Raw genomic sequence first — 21,725 nt, forward strand, 5'->3', positions numbered from 1 at the left:
CTAGATAATGCTTTTTTATGTAAGATCTTCACTATTACTGGATCTAGTTCGCGGAGTTAATTATTATTAGTGATGAACGTCAGGGTTTGAATGCAATTTTGGACCATCGGGCCGAAGTTTTTATTCCTGAGCTGGGTCGTTCTTTCAAGTGTCCGTCATCTTTCAGAGTTTTTGCATGTCAAAACCCTTCCTATCAAGGTGGTGGCCGGAAAGGACTTCCAAAGTCTTTCCTAAACAGGTTTACTAAGGTACAGCATGCACTCTTTCACTAAACCTCTCTTGATATATGTGAACCTTGTACTTGTAGTGCATGTGGAAGGTTTTGTTTCATCCCATCTTCTGTTTTTTTTTTCAGTTTTATCGTAGTACTATTTTAAAATGGGGCATCATATTTTATTCAGTTCTACATATTTTTCCTTCTCAATTCTGTGATTTCATATACCAATACTGTACTACTGTACTACTGTACTTAAAGAACTGTTATTATCCAATTCCCAAATAACAGCAGCACTACTAAATGAAACCAGGGTACAACTCCTCATGTATTATCCAAGACATAATTTGTTTCTTCACTAATAAACACTACTTCCTAAATTGTTAAGCAAAAATTATGGAGACAAAACTTTGTAATATGAATTAAATGCTGCATGCCAAGTTCATTTCCATGCTACGGCAGTGCCAAGTTTATGTTTCTCAGTTATTACTTTAACTTGGTGTTGATGCAGGTCTATGTTGATGAGCTGGTTGATGAAGATTATCTTTCAATATGTAGTACACTATTTCCATCACTCGAAAAATCTCTTCTCTTGAAGTTGGTTAGGTTTAACAAAAAGTTATACCAAGAGACCATGATGGATCACAAATTTGGTCAAGATGGTTCACCATGGGAATTTAATCTCCGTGATGTGATTCGTTCTTGCCAAATTATTGAAGGTACCTTTTTTTTCTTTCTGTGTGTTTCAATTTATTATTTGCTCGGCTGCTTTTTAATATTACTGGAACATCTCAGATGCATCTGGGAAGTCAAAAGTTAACAGTTTCTTGAGCGCCATTTACCTACAAAGAATGCGCACATCAGCTGACCGGGTAGAGGTTATGAAATTGTACGAACAAACATTTGGATTGAAGCCATACATTAATCTGCACCCTAAAGTTAGGCTCACTCCCGATTCTTTGATTGTCGGAGATGTATCCATTGAAAGGTACCAGTTTCAGTCACCTGGAACATCCAATAGCAACCTTAAGATTTTGCCTGGTTTACGCCATTCCATAGAAGCTATTACCCGTTGTCTAAAGCATCAGTGGTTGTGCATTTTAGTTGGTCCTCCAGCATCTGGTAAAACTTCTCTGGTAAGACTGCTTGCCGAGCTGACTGGAAATGTACTTAATGAATTGAATCTTTCTTCTGCAAGTGATATATCTGAGATACTTGGATCCTTTGAGCAATATAATGCCTCCCGTCACTATCATCTCGTTGTTGCTCGAGTGGAAAGGTATATGAATGAGTACTGCAACTTGCAACTGGAGTCGTCCTCTGAGGCTTTCATTCAAAGGAAGGATATTAGCTCCCGATGGCTTGCGTTCTTATCTAAGACAAATAGTTTAGCAACCCGCACAGATGATCCAATAACAATCGATTCTATGGTACCATTGGTTGAAATTATTGAATGTCTGAAGCTTGATCTTGACAAACAAGCATTGCCTCTTTCTTGGTCTCAGGAGGATCTGGACAGCACTCTAGACATGATTAGAAAGTTGGAAGATCATCACAGAAGCCAAAAGTCTGTGAAGTTTGAATGGGTCACCGGATCACTGATCAAGGCTATAGAAAATGGGGAATGGATTGTTTTAGAAAATGCGAACCTCTGCAATCCAACGGTATGCAAATACTATTCTATTTAACATGTTCTTGTGTTCTGAGAGGGGCAATGACCTTCTTATCCTTAGGTTTCAATTTTATGCTTGCTAAAGTTCACTTTCTGCAGGTTCTTGATAGGATCAACTCATTGGTTGAACAATCTGGGTCTATTACCATTAATGAATGTGGGACTGTAGAAGGAAAGCCAGTAATTCTCCACCCCCATCCTAAATTCAGAATGTTTCTAACTGTTAATCCCACCTATGGTGAGGTGTCACGAGCAATGAGAAATAGAGGGGTTGAAATATATATGATGCAGCCTGATTGGCTGCCAGACCAGATATGTTCTAAAATACATAGTGAGATGGAGCTAAGAGAAATAAAGAGATTTATTGCCCTTTCTGGAATTCCCATGGCTAGGTTGGTTGATATGATGGCCAAAGCTCATTTGTTTGCTAAGCATGAAGGGTCCCATTTTAATATAAACATTACTTATCTGGAACTTTCGCGCTGGGTGCAGTTGTTCCAGCGCCTTATTACAAATGGAAATCAGACAGTTTGGAGCATCCAGATTAGTTGGGAGCACACATATCTTTCATCTTTTGGTGAGGAAAAAGGAAGAAAAATTGTTTCTGAAGCAACTAGTTCTTATTTGTCCATGTCTGAACTTTACAAGGTCACTTCATCTGAAGATTACTTGCTATGCTTACCCGGAGGATGGCCGAACCCTATGAAATTAAGTGATTTTGTCTATTACTCAAAAGATGCTTGTGTTAGGCAGAATATCATGTATCTAGAATCATTAGGAAATGAAATTGCATCCTCCTCATGTATTGGTAACTTGAAGAGAGTTTCTAAGGCAAAAACTCCTCCTAAAGGAGGCTCAAAGATGATTCACCTGATGGATGCTATGTCATTGCATAGATTTATGTTTCCTAAGGAAACAAATTGCTTTATTGCAAATGATAATGCTGGAAATGAGTTGCAGTTGGCTTTATCACAAAAGGTGCAAAAGTTATACTTTGCTGCTGACTGGGTAATGGAACAGGTTACTGACAGTGACTATTGTGTCTACATTTGGTGGTTTGAGTGGTTTGGTTCTGCATTGCAGTCTTCTCTTCCATTTTTTAGTTGGTTTTCAGATTTGCTGAAAGCGGAACTTAAGCATTCTATTTGGAAAAGAATATTGCAACTGCGTACTGAGCTTTTGTCTCGAAGTGAATTGAACGTCAATTCAATATCCAGCCCTGTACTCTCCGTTAACTCTATTGATATGTTTTCTTCTGGTGATGTGTTGAACCAGCACCATATCCTCCTAAGAAACTTGATCAAGTGTGTAATATTATTGAGACATAGCCTTCAACAATGGAGCAAAGAGAATGAGAACAATCATGATCACAAAACTAAGCAATTTGAACCAATTCTTACTTCGTTGCAGAAAATGGAGGAGAAAGTTCTCGATATTTTTGTCGAGTCTCCCTCTTTTGATATGCTTTTTAGGTCATATACTGATCTCCTTGAACACCACATGCTCTTCTGGAATAGTATCAATCCACCTCTGATTGAGCGACGGGTGATCTCTTGGCAGTTGTTGCTTAAAGATGCAGTGAAACTGAAGGATATTTGTCCTGCAGAATCTGAACAGCTAAAGGATATTCTAATGGTAAAGCTTTTTTTCCAATACCTCCTGCTATTTTTTTTTCTTTGCATCTTTGTAAGCTGTCTTTCAACTTGTTTCATATAGATTGAGATCAGAAAACTTGAGAACAGCTCATCCTTATGCTTGAATTCAAGCAAATCCTTGCTTTGGAAGCATGGTGGACATCCAATTTTGCCTTCATCTGCCGACTTACACCAGAAACAGTGTCAATTTGCTGACCTTTGTGAAGAAATGTGGCCAAGAGTTAACAAGTTTATGGAACCAGGCATGATTATATACCATAGTATAAATTGAAGTCTTTAAAAACCACATATACTATTAACTTATTTTTATTTATTTTATTTGTTTATTCTTTTACTCCACAGTCTCGTTGCCTGACATCAACTCCATAGAAGGGAATCAATTTCATGAAGTTGCGGTAGATGGCATATTGTTTCCTGATGTCGAACTTCGCATTCTTGCAATGCAAGGTAGATTCTCTTATCTCCTCTGCATGATTGCATCTCGATTTCATAATATATTTATGGACGAATGTGTCAGCTCCAACATTGCATGCCTTTGAATTTATTTATTATTTACTTTAATAAGGGACAATGTTGAATAACCCTTCTATCTTGTCATAGACTATTGCAAACCATTGTCTCCTTGAACTATTGCTTGTATATACAATCGCAACATTTATTTATTAGACCTTACTTTGATTGGATTGATCTTCTTAAAGGAGTTTGCATGTCAACATACATTATCGACAAAGTGGATGATAATGGTTCTGAAACTACACAGCAGTTAGATGAAATGCATCAGGTGTGTTCAGATTTTAATCTCTAGAACCTTAATGAGAATTTTTTTTCAAACTGTTGTGATTTTTCTGGTCCTCAGATGCTTTCAGAAAGGTGGGATTTTGAAAAGCAGAAGTTGAAAGTGAAATTGGAGAGTACTAAACTTTTCCCCGCACTCTGTTCTGCTTGTTGTGCTGTTACACCTGATATATTGCATATAAGGTCCGGCTTGGATTGTTGGATAAGGACACAGCCTATTGTTGATGAGACAAGTCTTTGCCTTGACTTGGAACTACTGAAACACCTAACACAGAGTGTTGTGGTTAATGTGGAAGAACAACACAATGTACGGGGTTCTCCTTTAGTTTTAATGAAGTGTACCTATGATTTCAAGTTCAATTTTGTAGTTGGTTAATCTTAATATGATTATTTCGTTTAACATTTTTAACTTCGACATGTATGACAGGCTTTGTTAGATTTGTCTGGGCTTTTAAAATCATCTTTGGGTTTCTCATTGAATTATTCTGCAAGGCCTCTGATTGACTTTTTGCCTCACCAAAAAATTTTATGGACCCTAGATGCCTGGGAATCAGTCAAAGGAGGTAGGAGTGATCTATAATTTAGTTATTGGGTTATTACTCTTAACTCAAGATTGATGTCTTCTCTTCTCTACTACAGCAAATGAAAAAATCTCTAGTTTCACTCTAGAGATGTGGTTTAGGTGGCATGCAACTCTCTGGGAAGTCAGCCCTATTCTTGCCAAGGTACATAAACTTCTTAAATCTTTAATACATTTTCATCAATACATTTTGTTCAATTACTAAGATGACCTGTGGTGCACTTGTCTTGCAGGCCCTTCCTCAGAATGAAGAGTGCAATATTGTAATGCCTCAGAAGCTCTTTTGGCCTCTTAAATTGACAATGGTTGACGAGATCCTGTGAGTTGCACTTAGATAGGAAATCACTTATTTTTTCAAGTTTCATTTTCAATCAAATGAATGGTCGACTTGCATCATAATTTGTCCATGAACCAGTTTCATTTACCGAAAAGCCAGGAATGGCTAAAAAACCCTAGAAGACTACACCAAAATAGGCATATCTATAAATTATATGCACGCAATAACACTCATGCTTAGATGTCATTTAGTTATTTTCATGTTTTTATGTACCTATTGAGTTTAGATTCCAATTTTACATGAATGTTACGTCTTCTCCACGGTAGTTGTTTTCAGTTGGAATGTGATATGTTAAGCAACTTTTTCATGCAAGTTGTTTTCATTGAGAAGTTCATATTTTAAGTGCTGCTATTTTGATCACCACCCTTCTGGGGTATCATGACAGTTCTTGAGGTTGTTATATGTAAAACGAACTTATCTTAGAAATGTTGTTTAATCCTGGCTTTTCTGTTTAAACCAGGAAAAATACAGACCCCATTAGAGATTACCACTTGCATAAGTTCAAGCTTAGAGCCACTTGTCGCAGTATTTGGCAGAGTTCTGAAAATTTAATTAGTTCGGGTGGAATGTTTCTCTCTGCTGCGCGCTCTCTCTTCCAGCAGGTATTCACTTTTGGTTTGGGAAAAAAATTAATTATTAATCTAAACTGTTTCTAATTTAACATTTCTTTCTCTACTTGTGCTTGCAGATTATTTGTGCCCACAAAAAGTCATTTGAGGATTCAAGATATGTTAGCATAAAAACCGCCCTTTGTTCTATTCAGGAATTAAGTAACCCGGTACATATATTTGCTTGTTCTCACATTTATCCATCATAATCTGGCAGTCTTTTTTTTGTGGCGTGTATTATCAATTATGTTGTGAATGTCTTAGATTGCTGACTTATATAACGTTCAGTTCTGGAGATTGTGCTTGATTCATGAAGTTTACTTATGGTCAAACTTCTTGTACTTAGATTTACTTACAAATGGCCGAGCTTTCTTCCCTCACACTTTCAGTACTTGATTCACAATATTACAGATGGAAAATATGAAGGCCTTGATTCCTCTCTTGGCATCATCAAATCATCGTGTATTCACATCCTTGATCAATTCTTATATTGAGCCACTGCTTACTGAACTCTATACTGTGAGCCCATCTGATGGTTAGTGCCTGCTGTACTTTTTCTGGGTTTATGGTTGATTGTATGATTTTCTGCACAACTCTCTTTCATGTCTGAATACTCAGTTTTTTATCACTTATTCCCTATTAAATCTATGCAGATATCCTGAGTGCCGGGTTCTCTCTATTACGAATTGGGGGCCTAAGGTATAATCTCTTGGTCCGCTGTGATGACTTGGATCCTACTTTGAAGTACTCAATCAAGTATTCAGAACTAACAGCAAAGATAGCATCGCTTGAGCTTGAGATTGAGGTATTTCTCTTGATTTCAAATTAATTAATTTTTATCTCCAGCCAAGCTTACATATTCTTCCCTTGTCTTTAAGCCCGTTTCTCCTTTTGCTTAGATAATTTATTTACTGGGTTAATTTGTCAGTGTGTATTGTGTAAAATAGTTTGTTTCCTTTGTATGATACCGTTTGTCAATATTCCCAAAATTGTGTGTGGTAGTCAGGTTTAACTACCGTAGGTTATGCTTTGGTATGCAAGACCTCATTGTAAGGCTAAAGCTCTCGTTTGCAATTGAAAGCCCTTTTCCTCCAAATTGACATGCATAACTTCAACTGATTGCGTGTCTTATAATTATTATACTGAATGCTCATTGGCGATTACTGTGTTCATTAGATAAAGATAATGTGGAATTTTGAATAATACGTTAACTTTTAATGTGTGGTATACATCTGAGGGCACTTCTGTAGTTCTCTAGGAAGAGTTCTAACATCTTATAGAAATTACATAATGCTTAGCTATTTTTTAAAAATTTTATTGATGCTTTGCAACTCTACTCCTCAGACTGATTGATCGTTTCGTCTTACAGGTTAGACAAGAATGTATCTATTTAGCTGGAAATTCACATCAGATGGAAGATGATAGTTACAAAATCAATATGCTAGATAAACTTAAAGCTGAAAGGAGGATGCTCCGGAGAAAGGTACCTGTGCATACTCTCTATATCATAAATTTGGTCTCTTCTTGATATTAATTTTCAGGGTAAAAGTTTTAACAGTCAGAAGGGGTTCTCTTACCCACTTACGGTGCTTTCACAAATGAAAATCATCCTACAGATAGTATTGGAAATAGAAAAAAGTACTAGGAACTCCAATAAATACCTTATGCTATAACCTTGGATATCTAAGTCAAATTTAGAATGCTGTTTATAGCTGGACAAAATATTTTCACACCAGCATAATGTATCTGTTGGAATTACCATGGTATCCACTGTGATTCCTCCTTTTTCTCTTCCCACCTTTGTTGAAATATACAGCTTGCTATCATGCTATGAGATATCTTACATAACATATACAGAGGTATAGATGGTTTCTTAAATTGGAATATCTTTGCATCTTCTGTAAAAGTTTTGATCTATATGGACCTACATAAGTAAGTTCTCATCTCACCCAATAACATCTTTCCTGAAACAGATGGTCTTCCGCCCAAATCCTGGAAAATTTAAGGAGCTGAAGTATCTATGCAACGATTTTCTTAAGTCGGTTACAGCAATTGTTGAATGGATCAAGAATTTCAAAAGCTTGAAAGTGGAACAGGTCTCTAACCAAGTGCACAATTGGCAGGTATATTTTACGTCAAATTCTATTTGTCATCTATACTTATAGATTACGACATGTCTATAATATGGTTTTACCCAATCTAACCTTCCATTGTTGTACTTCTCATTTTCAGGATATGACTTCACATTTCATTTACCAGTTGTCAAAATGCTCCGATTACATTGATATTACTGAACCTGTCCAAGTTGCAATATATGAAATAAAATTAGGATTGTCATTAATTGTATCTGATGTACTCGGCAGAAGTTATTTGCCGAATGGCGAGCAGAGTATGGAATCTGTTTTGGTAGGTAGAAGATACTTGTTTCATCTAATTAAGTCTGTTTTTGTTTATGGTTTCCTCCTTTGACTTTTTGTGCTACATCATCAACAGAGCACACTTCACAAGTTTGTTAGGTTCCCCAGAGTCTGTGCATCGAAAAGAGTCTCCATCGATGTTGGAAGGAAAGCCCAACTCTCCATAAATGATATTGAATGGCCAACAATTGTTGAAGAAACAGATCTATATGTACTGCAGAACATGGTTGATTTAACTGGTGACACTGTTTCAACCAGAGAAACTTCTTCTCATGCAACGGTTTGTCATTCTTTCATATTTGGAGTTCTTTGTGCATCTTCTGAGAAATATCTTATATCTTAGCTAGATTTCCTAATACTTTCTCTCTCTTCTACTAATTATGTTTGCCACATGTCAAACCTTGCAGCCAGCATCGACCTTGCCCTTTAAGGTTTCTGTTTACCACAATATTCTGGATCGACTTAAAGAGTCTATTGCTGGTTCACGATTTCTTAGCGCTTCTTCCTTTAAGGTAGAGTTTTTACTTGATATTGTCCTATTTTCAGAGTTTTATGAGTTGCACACTATGATTTTCCCACTCGGAAGTCAGAAATATGAAATTTTCCCTCTGATTTATCAGCTTTTGCATGAGATCTTCCATAAAATTGCAAGTCTTTGGATGAAGCATCGGGCAAAGTCAACTGACGATGGTCAGTCTGAACTGTTCAAGTTCAGATCTAGAACATTTAAGATGGAAAGTATTCTCGAGATTGATGTTTCCAACTGCGCAAATTTGCTTGCGAATGATAGCTTCTCTGAGTGGAAGGAACTTCTCTCAGAAGAACTAGATGACAAGGTAATGATACTCTTTTTGAGATCCATCCTCTCCAGTCTGCATGCTGGTGGTCATAGAAAAAGCTAGTTTGTCACTGAACATCAACTCACGAGTTAATTGCCCTGCAGATCAGAGTCAATGAGGAAGACGAAGGTTTGGAGCAAGAATGGAATGCCCAGGAATCTGATTTGGATGGCATTGTCAACATACACAACCAGTTATTTGGTTCAATTGACCTTATTCAAAGAGTTAGTTCTCAACCTTTTCTTCATATGAGCATTTGTAACTAAATATAATTCTGTCATATGAGCTCAAAGGGTTTCGGATGGCATGCTTACTTACCAAATCACATCTCTTGGGACTGCTGCTGTAAATACTGGATGTTTTCATATTATATTTCTGTCACTGGCTGAGCTCATTCAGAATATGATGTGATGTCCATAGCGTTACTGAACTTCTTGCTTTGTTTTTTCAACTATGAAACAACAGAAGTGCTTGTAGTTTATAAATATTTGTTTGATTTTCAGTACTCTTATAATAGATAAAGAGTGATACATCTTTGGTGATACCTTATTTCCTGAGAGAGAATGATAGAGCAATTAACATGCTTATATTTTTGTAACTAATCATATGTACTATCAACTCCAACAGCCTTGCAGTATTGAAGTGTCGGATGTGGATAGGCTGTCTTCCTTTTGTAACTCTTACATGCTGGGGATGAAGTTGACGCGAGGTGATCAATTATTGCATAATCATACTATAAATAGTTCAAGTATCTCTCAGACTCAATCTTTGCACCTACTTCTTGTCCAGATCTGAGAGGTTTATTTTCCTCAAGTTTTGATGCCAAGATTGCACCTGAACACTTGCTCCGCCTCTGTTTGGAGCACGATGACAAGTTCATTCTCCACAAATCAACTTGTGCATACAATTTCTACAAGGCACTTTCTGTTCTGTTGTCAGTAATTGTCTTCTTGTTTATCATGTTATCACTCTGCTCAGTGATGTGTATTCCATGTTTTGTTCCTAACAGGATTCAAATTCACCCATGCTGGCCAAATTGGTGGAACCGGTTACACATCTTAAACAGAGAATTATTTTCCTCCTAAAAGAATGGGATGCCCATACTGTTCATCATCTTTCTCTCATGAAAATTGTTGAAGTTGTTGATATGATCCTTTCTCTGCCACTTGACACACCTCTCGCCAAGGTAGAGTATCTCACTTGGAGAGGTTACACTAACCTCTCTAAAGACATACCTTGAGATTTAATAGTATTATCTGGACTCTGAAGTGATATGTTAATTGCCCTTTTCTTTTTTGTTTGTGGCATTTAATTGCCCGTTGCAATACATGAAACCCTTTATATATGATTTTCAGGCTCTCTCGGCTTTGGAATTTCTGATTAACAGGATTCGAAATATCCAAGAAACTGTTGCCAAATTTCCAATATCTGGTTAGCCAATTTTTTTTTTTTTTCCAGTGTTTTCTTTTCTCAATGTTCTACATTACTATCCCACAAACTCTTTTGAACATGGTTTGCTTTCTGATGCAATATAAACTTACTGCAATATTTTGTCCTTGTAGATCAATTGGAACCTATTTTCGCACTGGTTTCTGCATGGCATAGATTGGAGTTTGAAGCTTGGCCTTCATTGCTTGATGAAGTTCGGTCTCATTTTGTGAAGAATGCTGGAAAAGTAAGCTTTAAAGTTCCCTCTATAATCAGTCGCTTACAAAACAACCTGGTGCTAGTTAGTGATGATATTTTACGATTAAACTGGATCTGCATTTTACCAGATTGTTTATGAGCGGTTCTGTAGCATATCATGATATACACTTATATAATTTAACTCAAGATGTTGTCATAGTTCCAGTGTTATTGTACAACTAGTTGTTTTGCTTAATTATCCTGCAATCACTAATTACATATTCCCATACTTATCTGCAGCTATGGTTTCCATTATATTCTGTTTTTCTACGAGGTCCTGATGACAATGTTGATCAACATACGAGCTCAATGATTGAAAGGCAAGCATCTCAAGATAATTCTTTCATTCTAACCTTTCTTTGTTTTTATCGGATCCATATCTGAAGCTAAATCACTACAGCCTAGAAGAATTCTTCAAGACATCCACCATTGGAGAATTTAGAAAGCAATTGCAGTTGCTTCTTTCGTTCCATGGACAGCTAAGCAACAATTTGAACTGTAGATCTTATATAAGGTATGTCTATAGTTTGGTTTAATATTTCCATATTGGAAAGTGACTGAGCAATATTTTTGTATAGAGTGCTCTGTTAAGCTTTAACATAAATAGTCAGCTGCTTGAATAGTTCTTTAGATATCATTTTGATTTCCAAACAAACTTTAGACATGGAGATGCTAATCTATTGTAAACATTGCAGCCATTATCAAGAGGAGAATGTGAAAATACTCTACAATACTTTTGGATTTTATGTGCAATTATTGCCTCGGTAAATTTATCTTCTTTGAATAATCCTGCCATTTTGATAATCTCGTACTAAATGTTTTAAAATTTTATGTTTGTGCTATAAAGGGTTCTGGATCATATAGACGAAAATAGAAAGAGCATTGAGAAAGAGTTGAATGAGCTTTTAAAGTTATGTCGATGGGATCGGGTCGATAATCATTTGGCCATTGAGACCTTCAAAAGAACTAGGCTGAAACTCCGAAAGATAGTAAAGAAGTATATGGTAAGATTATACTCTCCTCTCATGGTCAAATGCAAGTGATTCATAAAACTTGGGCAAATACAGTGCATTGCCTAATCTTATACTTGCTTCCTCGTATGCACTGGATATTAGAAGGAAACTCCTTACATAGTTAACATCATTCTTTTGTACATAGGATCTACTCCAACAACCTCTCATGGAATTTATTGGCCAAGAATCTTCTCGAAGTGTGATCAGCAACCATCCTAGCCAAAAGTTCATACTTGACCAATTTGATGTCATTAAGACTATTCTTGATACGACTTGTAATGAGGCTGAATCTATAGCCAAGAACAGGTAACCTTTGTTTACCTCATCAATCATCTTATCTTTCTTTCTTTTTTTTTTTTTTTACGTTCTGAATTACATTAAAACGACTTCTTTCTTTAAACAGTTCTGCATGGTTTGCTGATTGGTGGAAGAGGCTGGCGATAGTAGGGGGTTAGTTTACTGAGTTATCCATAACCTCATATAGTTTGTCCTTCCAGTGTTTGATAATTTAACAGGATCCTAAATATTGCAGAGATATCGGGTAGCATCAAGGATGATACACCTCCACAGTCTTCATTCTTTTACTCGGAATCTAAAGAACAGTTGTGGTATACAATTGAAAAATTATGCGCCACTTTAGTACACTGCGGTGAATTTTGGGAAGAGAAAGCTAAGAAGTCTGGAAAGAAGAGGGCATTCGCTGAACTTTTAAACCTCCTTGATAGTTGTGGCTTGTCCAAGCACAGAAAACCTATCGAGGTACACTTTTATGCTTTAATTTTATTAATTTATTTTGTAGTACAAATTTTCTAATTGCTTTTCTATCAGAAGATTTTTTTTGTTTCTGCCCCCTGCATGCCCATTTTAATCGTGTCATATTTTTAAAACACCATTATAGGTTTACTTTCCATTTTAGGTACATTCAAGTAATATTTTCTATACCTTTAATTAGTCAATTTGAGATTAAGGCATGGAGCTCGTCTAGTTTGTTAACAATGTGTACCTGTGTTGCAGGGTCAATCCGACAGATCACATTCTTGGCTTCTCCAGCCATCTTATGAACCGCAACATTTACTTCTGAGACAAAGTGAGGATATTCAAAGCAGCGTTGATATCTGTCATCCTTCTTTTGATGCCATATGGCGAATGGTGAATAAGTTCTACTTTAAGAACATTGCATCATTTAAGATTTTGGAGAAAATATGTTTGAATTTTCATAAAGATCTTCAACTAATTGAGGTATGTATGCCAGGAAAATCCTTGCTGTCTTTGTATGAAATACAATAATCATATTTATTACATGCAATTGATACAATAACATACTCTCTGCATTGTAGATTGAGAGGTCCAGTTCTTACGTTGATCATCTTATTGAGATACAACAAGAACAAAGAGTTGTAGCATATAAGTTCTCAGACAATCTCAAGAACTTGAGACAATGCATATGGCCTTTGACAAATTTATTCTCAAGCTCAGCCACCTCAGCTCCGGAGACAGTTAGTGACTTTAGCAAGAACCAGCGTGCTACTTTCAAATGCATGTGGTCACAAAAGGTACCTTAAAACACCCTACTACTCGATGTCAACCTTATTGAGTCCTCTCTGATGACCACTCTGCCGATTTTGCAGCAACTCATTGATGGTTTCTGCACTTTGCTATACGAGGAACATTTGTTGCTACAAAAAGTTGTAAACAATCACCTGGATACATGTTCTCTTGTGAAGCGCGAAGCAGAAAAGATCCGAGCATTTATTCAGAAAGTCCTTCCTGACTTTCAGAAATCGAAGGTACTCTAGGAAGCATACATTTTTTGGCTTGTACTTTGAATGCTATTTTAATCTTGCATTGCTTGTGGTACCGACAGAATAAACTGGATCAACATCTTCTTGGAAGTTGCAAAGACATCACTGTAGGCGGTGTTGCATTGCATTGCTATGGTGTTACAGGAGAAATGGAAGAGCAGGTGAATGATAACTTCAAGTTGATTAACACATTCGAGGAGGATCTCTCGGTTTTCAGTGGGCACGGGGCCGTCAAAATCCTTCTTGGGCATTTTGAGGATCTATTTGCAAAGGTACTGAGATCTTCCATTCGTCGCATTTCTTACCTGTTCAGTAAACCAGTATATGGATAAAAAAGTCTCATATGAGGCGTTGTAAAATGTAATGTTTTGCAGGCTCATGATGCTGAAGAGTTCCATTTATCTTCTCAAACAAGAAAATCATCTGAGACTGCTGATTTTAGTGGTGAAAAAGATATAAATGAACTTGAAACATATTTCGAAACTGCCCTCTCGCAAACAAATAAGCGCATCCTCAGTATACTTCAGACCACTGGATCTCGGAACTGCGATTCTTCTTCAACTGAACAACCAGAAACAAAGATGATGGATTGGAAGATTATGTTTGAGAAAGATATTGAACTTCTGCAGTTGGACCTGATATATGAGGATATAACCAGAACAATTCAGTGTGCTGTAAGTTCATGGACCATCAATTTCCTTGCTTTGTTTTCCATTTAAATATTTTAATTGACCTTAATTTCTATATATATTTCATGTGTATCCTTAGGGAGAACTTCTCAACTATTCTGGGGAAAGTGCAAATTCGATTTGCACAAAGTTGAGAAAACTGCATATCCTATTGGATATGATACTCTCTTTTGGTGATAAAGTTCTGCAGGATTTTCTAGTCGCTCATAGCATGGTAAGCCTTACGTAACATTTATATCACCCTATTATGTTTACTTCTTATTAAATTGACAGTATTTAAGAAATGTTGTTGCTGTTCCATGTAGGTATCCAAAGTGACGTATGGACTCACGAATGTACTCGCTTCGCTGTTCATGAAAGGTTTTGGTACCATTGAAGAGCAGGAAAACGACAACTCGAATGAGATGACTCAGGATGCAAGTGGAACTGGTATGAGTGAGGGCGCAGGAGTGAATGATGTCAGTGATCAAATCCAAGATGAAGACCAGCTCCTCGGAGCTTCTGATAAGGTATGCACTGTGCAGATTCAGCGTTGACCTTTCGATGGTATTGGTTTTCACAGTACGATGTTCATATTAAATTTTGTTTTTCTGAAGCCAAATGAAGAGCGTAAAGATGACATGCCCAGTAAAAACGAGAAAGGGATAGAGATGGAGCAGGAGTTCGATGGCGATACGTTCAGTGTGAGTGAGGATTCAGGAGACGACGAGAACAATGAAAATGAAGACGATGAGCAGATAGAATCTGCCATGGGAGAAGTAGGTGATAAGAGTGATGTAGTGGACGAGAAACTTGGTGATACGAACGAGGATGAGGACCGCAGCGCGAATGAGAAGTACGAACAGGGTGCATCTGTGAAAGATCAAGCTCAAGATGAAGAGCTTCGAGCCAAGGAAGATTCTGAAGCTATGAATGAAGATGCCATTGATCTCGATGCAAAAGAAGCTGACGAACCTAATGCGGAAAACGGAGATGAAGAAGGTGCTGATGGTGAAGAAGATATGAAGGTAGACAAGGATGATGCATATGCAGATCCTACCGGGTTGAATCCCGATGTCGAGGACAAAACACCGGAGGAGGAAGAAACGCCCGGGGATGAATTGGATGGTAGTGAACCGATGGAGGAGGGAGAAACAGAAGATGTGGATGATTCTGATGCACAGAATGAGGAAAAGGTCGATGAATTCATGGAAGAGGCAGACCCCGAGAACCCTGATGGGGATGGCCCTGGAAACGATAAAGAATCGGATGCTAAGATGCCGGAGCAAGATGTTATGCAATCTGATCCTAATGATAATGCTGCTCAGTCTGCTGGGAAGTCGACGGATGACTTTGCAGCTATGGCTGAGCAAGGCGACTCAGCTCCAGACAACAAATATTCCGAGAGTGAACTCAAAGACAACCTTGCTCCGACAAATGGGCAGCCTAATGCCTCTGACCTTGAAGTCAGAGTTGCAGACTCTACAAACGGCCAGCAACTGAGCCACGAGCAATCGCAAACTTCCCTAACCCCTTCAGAGTCACGTATTCAGAAAGCTCAGCCGAACCCTTGTCGGAGCGTTGGTGATGCTCTCGATGGGTGGAAAGAGCGAGTTAAAGTCTCGGTCGACCTTCCCGACCAAGTTGAGAAATCAGATGATATGGTGGAAGATGCTGATGAGTACGGCTACACTGCCGAGTTCAAGGAGGGAACAGCTCAGGCACTCGGACCTGCAACGGCAGAACAAGTCAAGGGTGATATTGCTCAGAACGAGACAGAAACCGACGTAGGAGGTACTGATGCAAAGGATCATGCTGCTGAAATTGAGATTGAAAAGAGCACCCCCGAGACCTATCCCATTACAAATTCTGCTCTGTATTCTGCAAATGATGCCAGCAAGCAGCAAGGGACAGGGGATATGGAGCAGGATAGTGGAGATGCCATGGAAGTTGATGATGATTATAGTCAAGACGGGACTACCTTGTCGGACAGTCTTGTGTCGGTAAAGAAGTCGTACATCAACGAAGAAATTCGTCATATTAGCACTTCAGCAATGAACGATGATGATGATGAGCTTGGTAAAGGTAGTAAGTATGAGCCCTCCGTTGATACCAGGGATGAAGCTGCCATTCTTTGGCGAAGATATGAATCCCGTACGACGAGATTGTCTCAGGAGCTGGCAGAACAGTTGCGTCTCGTGATGGAGCCTACTTTAGCTAGCAAGCTACAGGGCGATTACAGAACTGGTAAAAGGATAAACATCAAGAAGGTATGTTTTCACCATATTATTTTCATTTTCCGATCGATCCATCAAATTCCGATGCTCCAAAGAGTAGTCCGTTGATATCTCTTGGTCCCCAGGTGATTCAATATATCGCCAGCCACTACCGGAAAGACAGGATATGGCTGAGGCGGACGAAGCCGAGCAAGCGCGATTACCAAGTCATGATTGCAGTGGACGACTCAGCCAGTATGTCAGAAGGCAGTTGTGGAAGGTTCGCCATGGAAGCACTCGTGACAGTCTGCCGCGCAATGTCCCAGCTGGAAGTTGGAAATTTGGCTGTTGCTAGCTTCGGGCAGCAGGGAAACATTAGATTACTCCACGATTTCGACCAACCATTCACCCCCGAGGCCGGAATCAAGGTAGCATCTTCATATATGTTCCAAATCTTGTAATTTGAAAAGTCTTTCATTAGCAAATGTTTAACATATAGATTCCTTGGTTTGGCATTTTACTTGGACCAGATGATGTCGAGCTTCACGTTTAAGCAAGAGAACACGATCGCAGACGAACCAATGGTAGATCTACTGAAGTATGTGAACAACATGCTCGATGCCGCTGTGATGCAGGCGCGGTCGCCATCTGGCTGCAATCCTCTAGAGCAGCTCGTACTAATCATAGCCGATGGTCGTTTCAACGAGAAGGTACCATTTTCTCTTCTTCCACCATTCTCCCCTCCCCAAGTAAAAACACACAACACACCTGTCACAATCCTTCGCCTTAACCCTCCGATTTTCCTTAAATTAAATCAGGAAAAATTGAAACGGCGTGTGAGAGACATCCTGAGCACTAAACGAATGGTTGCATTCCTGCTCCTAGACAGCCCTAATGAATCCATCATGGATTTACAGGTAAAAATTCTACTACTTAAATCGATTCATTCGTCCGTTCTTAAGCTATACGTTCATGAAATCATTAACATGTTCACGCCTTGCAGGAATTCACAGGTAAGGGAACAGAATTCAAGCTCTCCAGGTACATCGACTCTTTCCCATTCCCATACTACGTGGTCCTCAAGAACATCGAAGCACTTCCTCGGACACTCGCGGATCTTCTGAGACAAGTATGTGACGTCCACGAGTGTGCTCACAGTTATTGCACCGTCGTTCTTTCAAAGTTTTCGAAACTGACATTGATTTTCCAACATCTCTCCCTCTTGCAGTGGTTTGAGCTAATGCAGTACTCAAGGGACTAATCTGTCATACGCGAAGTTTAAACCGGTCGAGAAAATGCTCAATTTCAGGAGCTCGCACGCAGAGTCCACCAAAAGCGGAAACCTCATTGTCAGCTCAGCTCGAATCTCGACCATTACTTAAACAGGAATACGAACTCTTTCCCTCGAGCTGCACCATGCTCGAAAGCTACAGACGGGTACCCATTTTCCTCTTGTGGTGTTTTTCGCATTGGGTTTTCGCCATAGAGGTGTTAACGAGGCCCGGCCCAAGTTTGCACTTTTGAGTTCTCCAAGGATAGGCTCTTGTATTTTTTTTTTTTTACTTTACATTTTAGTATAATAGCCTCAATTTCTTTCTAAACAGAGTAGTATATAAATGGTATTAGTATTATTCTTTCCGGCTGTTGTATTTTTTGTATATACACATAATTAATGCAATTATTTTTTTATCAAGAAGATGTACAACAAATTTGTCGGCCCAAAAAACAAGGTACAACGGAATCTTCACTTTTACTGGTAGTCAGAATGTCTGATTATCAGATTATCTCTTTTGGTTTTTAATGTTGTAAAAAAGGTACGAATAGATTCCATTGGACAAAGCACACGTGAGTACTATTTCCGAGGTGGATATCCGCAGTCTGGATATTGTTTGACACGTCATTATTCCGAATTTTTTAAATTTTCTTTAATTCAAAAATGTCTTAATTTTATTTGATACTAAATTTTAAGAAATAAAAATAAAAATTAATGGAAAAAGTTAGTCAATTAATTTAAAAAGTTTGGAAACATATTATACTCCATTCGTTCCACTTTAGCAGTTCCATTGACTTTTCTGCCCTCTTTTTATAAAAATGATAAGAAAATAGTTAAAGAAGAGAAATAGTAAATTAAGAAAGAAAATAATATAAAGAAGAGTCTTATCTACATTATTATCTCTTTTATTTTACTATTTCTCTACTTTAACTATTTTTCATCATTTTTACAAAAAGAGGACAGAAAAGTCAATGAGACTGTTAAAGTGAGATGGAGGGAGTAGTTGACTTCGACGGAGAATTACACTTAGCAATAGCATTGATGTGTGTATGTTACCAAATTTACATGTGAAAGAGACATTTCTATTAACTAATCTTTAGCCTTTTGCAATTTGCAATTAATTAACCTATGGATTTGAGGCTGAATATTCCCCCACAATAATGTATAATTAAGGAAAATTCAGAATCTAAATGTAGATAAGATGAATCTACTACAAAACATTTTACAATTGCTGACAATTAGTTAAAAAGAGTGGTGGGAGGTGGGCCCCATTGTGTGGATTTTTTTACCCATAAAATAACAATTTCTGTTGCTATTTTTCTATTGCATTTCTTGAGCTTGTCAGCATTTTCAATTAGCATAAACAATTGATAAATTTTTCCGGCAAGATCCGATCTTACCGGATTTGAAAGGAGAGGAAATGATCGGTAAGAATTCTTAAAAGATGAAGAGCACATTTATCTTGTTCATTTTCCCGTCCAAAACATTCTTCCACAAGCGCAAAAAGTCGATTTACGTATCAATATGAATCACTAGATTGGATATTGTTTGCTTCTTTCTCTCCTTATTGCGATAATCTGTGCACAAGGCTGCTCAAGATCGGATTTTTGTCGAAATTTCTAGGTTATTGTGGATAGCCTTTGATTAATTGGATGTGTGTATAGAAATTGATGTGAATTTGATCAGTGGGAGAAAATTAGGGTTTGTGATTTGGTTTTAGGGGAATTTATGTTTTAGATTGAATAGAATTAGGGCTTTTGGATTTTGAGGATAGGGGAAGAATTAGTGAGTAAAACTGGGGAAAATGAGTTTGAGTGCTGCTGAGGAAGAATCAGCAGAGGAGGAAATCCACATTCCAGCAGATATAGAATGGAAAATGTTGGATAAATCCAAGTTCTTCTTTCTCGGGGCAGCGTTGTTCTCTGGTGTCTCGGCTGCGTTGTACCCGATGGTGGTGCTGAAGACGCGGCAGCAGGTGTCTCAGTCGAGCGTTTCTTGTGTTAGGACGGGGGTGTGGATCATGAGGTATGAAGGGCTTCGCGGATTGTATAGGGGATTTGGGACTTCCCTGACCGGGACTATCCCTGCTCGAGCTGTATACATGACTGCACTTGAGGTTACTAAGAGTAATGTGGGAACCACCGCGACGAGGCTTGGGCTGCCTGAGCCTAGTGTGGCTGCTGTGGCCAATGCGGCTGCTGGATTGAGCGCTGCCATGGCTGCACAGGTGGTGTGGACGCCTGTTGATGTCATCAGCCAGCGGCTGATGACACAGGGGAGCGGTGGTGGTTGTAAATACGCGAGTGGGGTGGATGCGTTTGGGAAGATTTTGAGGACGGATGGGGTCAGAGGGCTGTATAGAGGGTTTGGGATCTCGATCTTGACTTATGCACCGAGCAATGCTGTCTGGTGGGCGTCTTATTCGATGGCGCAGAGGGTGGTTTGGAACGGGGTGGGGTGTATGCTCTGCAGGAGCGGGGAGGAGAGGGTCGAGAATGGTGGGCTGAGGCCGGACGCCAAGGCTGTGATGGCGGTTCAAGGGGTGAGTGCTGCCATGGCTGGAGGGGTGTCGGCCTTGATCACAATGCCGTTGGACACAATCAAGACGCGCCTGCAGGTCTTGGATGGGGAGGAGAACGGGAGGAAGGGGCCGAGCTTTTGGCAGACGGTGAGGAGCCTGGTGAGGGAGGGTGGATGGACTGCTTGCTACAGGGGACTGGGGCCGAGGTGCGCCTCCATGTCCGTCTCTGCAACAACGATGATCACCACCTACGAGTTCTTGAAACGCCTCTCGGCTAAGAATCAAGGAGCTCTAACATGACAGAGAGAAAACACACACACATATGAGATTTCTTTCTCATTCTGATTTTGGCTTTTTTTCCATTTTAACCTTTTTTTTCCTGTTTTTGTGTTGATTTCTTTTCTGTTTGTAAATATCTACGGAGTCGTCCCCAAAGATGAGACGACTAGTGTAAGGCCTTTTTTCCTTTGTAAGATATCACGAACTTTAGAGTTTGGTTCGTTATAAGTGAAAGTAGAACTCATAAACTTTTAGATTAAGATGTCTCTTTCTTCTATTAACTTTGCTTAGAAATAATTTTATGTGCAACTTGCTATTTAATGAGATAGTATTTGTTTGGATTGAAATTGTGGTTTTGCTTTACTCATGGGAATACGCACTTTGCTTTGTTGTAATTATAATCGTTAGCGAGTAAAATATCAAAATATCAAACTTATTATACCAAAAGAATACTAGTACTATAAAATATCAAACTTTTTGTATATCATTCTATTTTTTAAAAACCACAATTTCAGTGTTAGATTTATTATTACACACGCCTTTATCATTCTAAATGTGACAGTTAATGCGAGACGAAGATAGTGTTATATAGGTGGGGTCCTGGCCGCACTTGCTCAAATTTCCACCCATTTACACCTGTTCAAGTATAAAGCACTACAATCAAACCTTTTGACATGTAAAGGGTTGATTAACATAATGGCAAGCATAACATGGGAGTGTAAGTTATCAATTCTATCGCATCGTATTAGCATGGACGGACGCAGAAATATTTATCGATAGGGATTGAAATTTTCAAATTTTGTTTTAAAGTAATATGTTTTTGAGTAATTTTGATAATTTATAGCTGCTTTTACATTGTAATTTACATTAAATTTAAATAATTTTTAAAAATAATTAATAGAAAATAATAAGTTCTAAAAAATCATCACACAATATAGTGTCGATTGAACTTGAAAAATTCAGGGCCTAGACATACACCAAGGACGGACCTAGCTCTAGAAAGGAGTTTTAAGGGAAAATATATTGTGTTCAGCTTAGTTTTTTGCCTTAAAAATTATTTTTGGATAGAAGACACCTCATCTTTCCATTTTCCCTCCAAAAAGGGCATTAAGGTCTTTTCACCAAACTTGCACTTTAGATTAGGATAGAT

At 38.4% G+C, this 21,725-nt stretch overlaps 2 protein-coding genes across 2 annotated transcripts in view; both read left to right on the top strand.

Moving 5' to 3' along the window:
• LOC125204209 (midasin-like protein) overlaps positions 1-18,198 on the top strand; it is a 31,092-nt gene extending 12,894 nt beyond the window's left edge. Inside the window, exons 32-78 of the mRNA XM_048102803.2 lie at positions 84-248; positions 726-933; positions 1,010-1,878; positions 1,986-3,521; positions 3,603-3,783; positions 3,884-3,988; positions 4,240-4,322; positions 4,398-4,643; positions 4,764-4,899; positions 4,976-5,061; positions 5,150-5,235; positions 5,714-5,855; positions 5,942-6,031; positions 6,273-6,396; positions 6,515-6,666; positions 7,231-7,344; positions 7,835-7,984; positions 8,094-8,267; positions 8,355-8,558; positions 8,686-8,790; positions 8,899-9,114; positions 9,222-9,341; positions 9,745-9,826; positions 9,907-10,034; positions 10,127-10,303; positions 10,473-10,548; positions 10,680-10,792; positions 11,044-11,123; positions 11,204-11,317; positions 11,499-11,567; positions 11,651-11,807; positions 11,962-12,122; positions 12,220-12,266; positions 12,349-12,575; positions 12,831-13,055; positions 13,154-13,369; positions 13,445-13,603; positions 13,681-13,890; positions 13,993-14,292; positions 14,387-14,521; positions 14,613-14,816; positions 14,904-16,556; positions 16,649-16,930; positions 17,033-17,212; positions 17,321-17,419; positions 17,506-17,631; positions 17,731-18,198. Of these exons, the coding sequence (XP_047958760.2) occupies positions 84-248; positions 726-933; positions 1,010-1,878; positions 1,986-3,521; positions 3,603-3,783; positions 3,884-3,988; positions 4,240-4,322; positions 4,398-4,643; positions 4,764-4,899; positions 4,976-5,061; positions 5,150-5,235; positions 5,714-5,855; positions 5,942-6,031; positions 6,273-6,396; positions 6,515-6,666; positions 7,231-7,344; positions 7,835-7,984; positions 8,094-8,267; positions 8,355-8,558; positions 8,686-8,790; positions 8,899-9,114; positions 9,222-9,341; positions 9,745-9,826; positions 9,907-10,034; positions 10,127-10,303; positions 10,473-10,548; positions 10,680-10,792; positions 11,044-11,123; positions 11,204-11,317; positions 11,499-11,567; positions 11,651-11,807; positions 11,962-12,122; positions 12,220-12,266; positions 12,349-12,575; positions 12,831-13,055; positions 13,154-13,369; positions 13,445-13,603; positions 13,681-13,890; positions 13,993-14,292; positions 14,387-14,521; positions 14,613-14,816; positions 14,904-16,556; positions 16,649-16,930; positions 17,033-17,212; positions 17,321-17,419; positions 17,506-17,631; positions 17,731-17,763 (10,545 nt within the window). The 3' untranslated portion in view covers positions 17,764-18,198. The remainder of the gene's footprint in view (positions 1-83; positions 249-725; positions 934-1,009; positions 1,879-1,985; positions 3,522-3,602; positions 3,784-3,883; positions 3,989-4,239; positions 4,323-4,397; positions 4,644-4,763; positions 4,900-4,975; positions 5,062-5,149; positions 5,236-5,713; positions 5,856-5,941; positions 6,032-6,272; positions 6,397-6,514; positions 6,667-7,230; positions 7,345-7,834; positions 7,985-8,093; positions 8,268-8,354; positions 8,559-8,685; positions 8,791-8,898; positions 9,115-9,221; positions 9,342-9,744; positions 9,827-9,906; positions 10,035-10,126; positions 10,304-10,472; positions 10,549-10,679; positions 10,793-11,043; positions 11,124-11,203; positions 11,318-11,498; positions 11,568-11,650; positions 11,808-11,961; positions 12,123-12,219; positions 12,267-12,348; positions 12,576-12,830; positions 13,056-13,153; positions 13,370-13,444; positions 13,604-13,680; positions 13,891-13,992; positions 14,293-14,386; positions 14,522-14,612; positions 14,817-14,903; positions 16,557-16,648; positions 16,931-17,032; positions 17,213-17,320; positions 17,420-17,505; positions 17,632-17,730) is intronic.
• An 884-nt stretch (positions 18,199-19,082) lies between these two features.
• On the top strand, positions 19,083-20,835 carry LOC125204618 (uncharacterized). The gene has a single exon (XM_048103326.2). The coding sequence runs from the start codon at positions 19,580-19,582 to the stop codon at positions 20,594-20,596; it is 1,017 nt and encodes a 338-aa protein (XP_047959283.1). The 5' UTR covers positions 19,083-19,579; the 3' UTR covers positions 20,597-20,835.
• The last annotated feature ends 890 nt before the right edge of the window (positions 20,836-21,725 follow it).

Source organism: Salvia hispanica, chromosome 6, assembly GCF_029641045.1.
Source record: "Salvia hispanica isolate PSC_SH4W2 chromosome 6, Shi_PSC_v1, whole genome shotgun sequence".
Classification (NCBI taxonomy): domain Eukaryota; kingdom Viridiplantae; phylum Streptophyta; class Magnoliopsida; order Lamiales; family Lamiaceae; genus Salvia; species Salvia hispanica.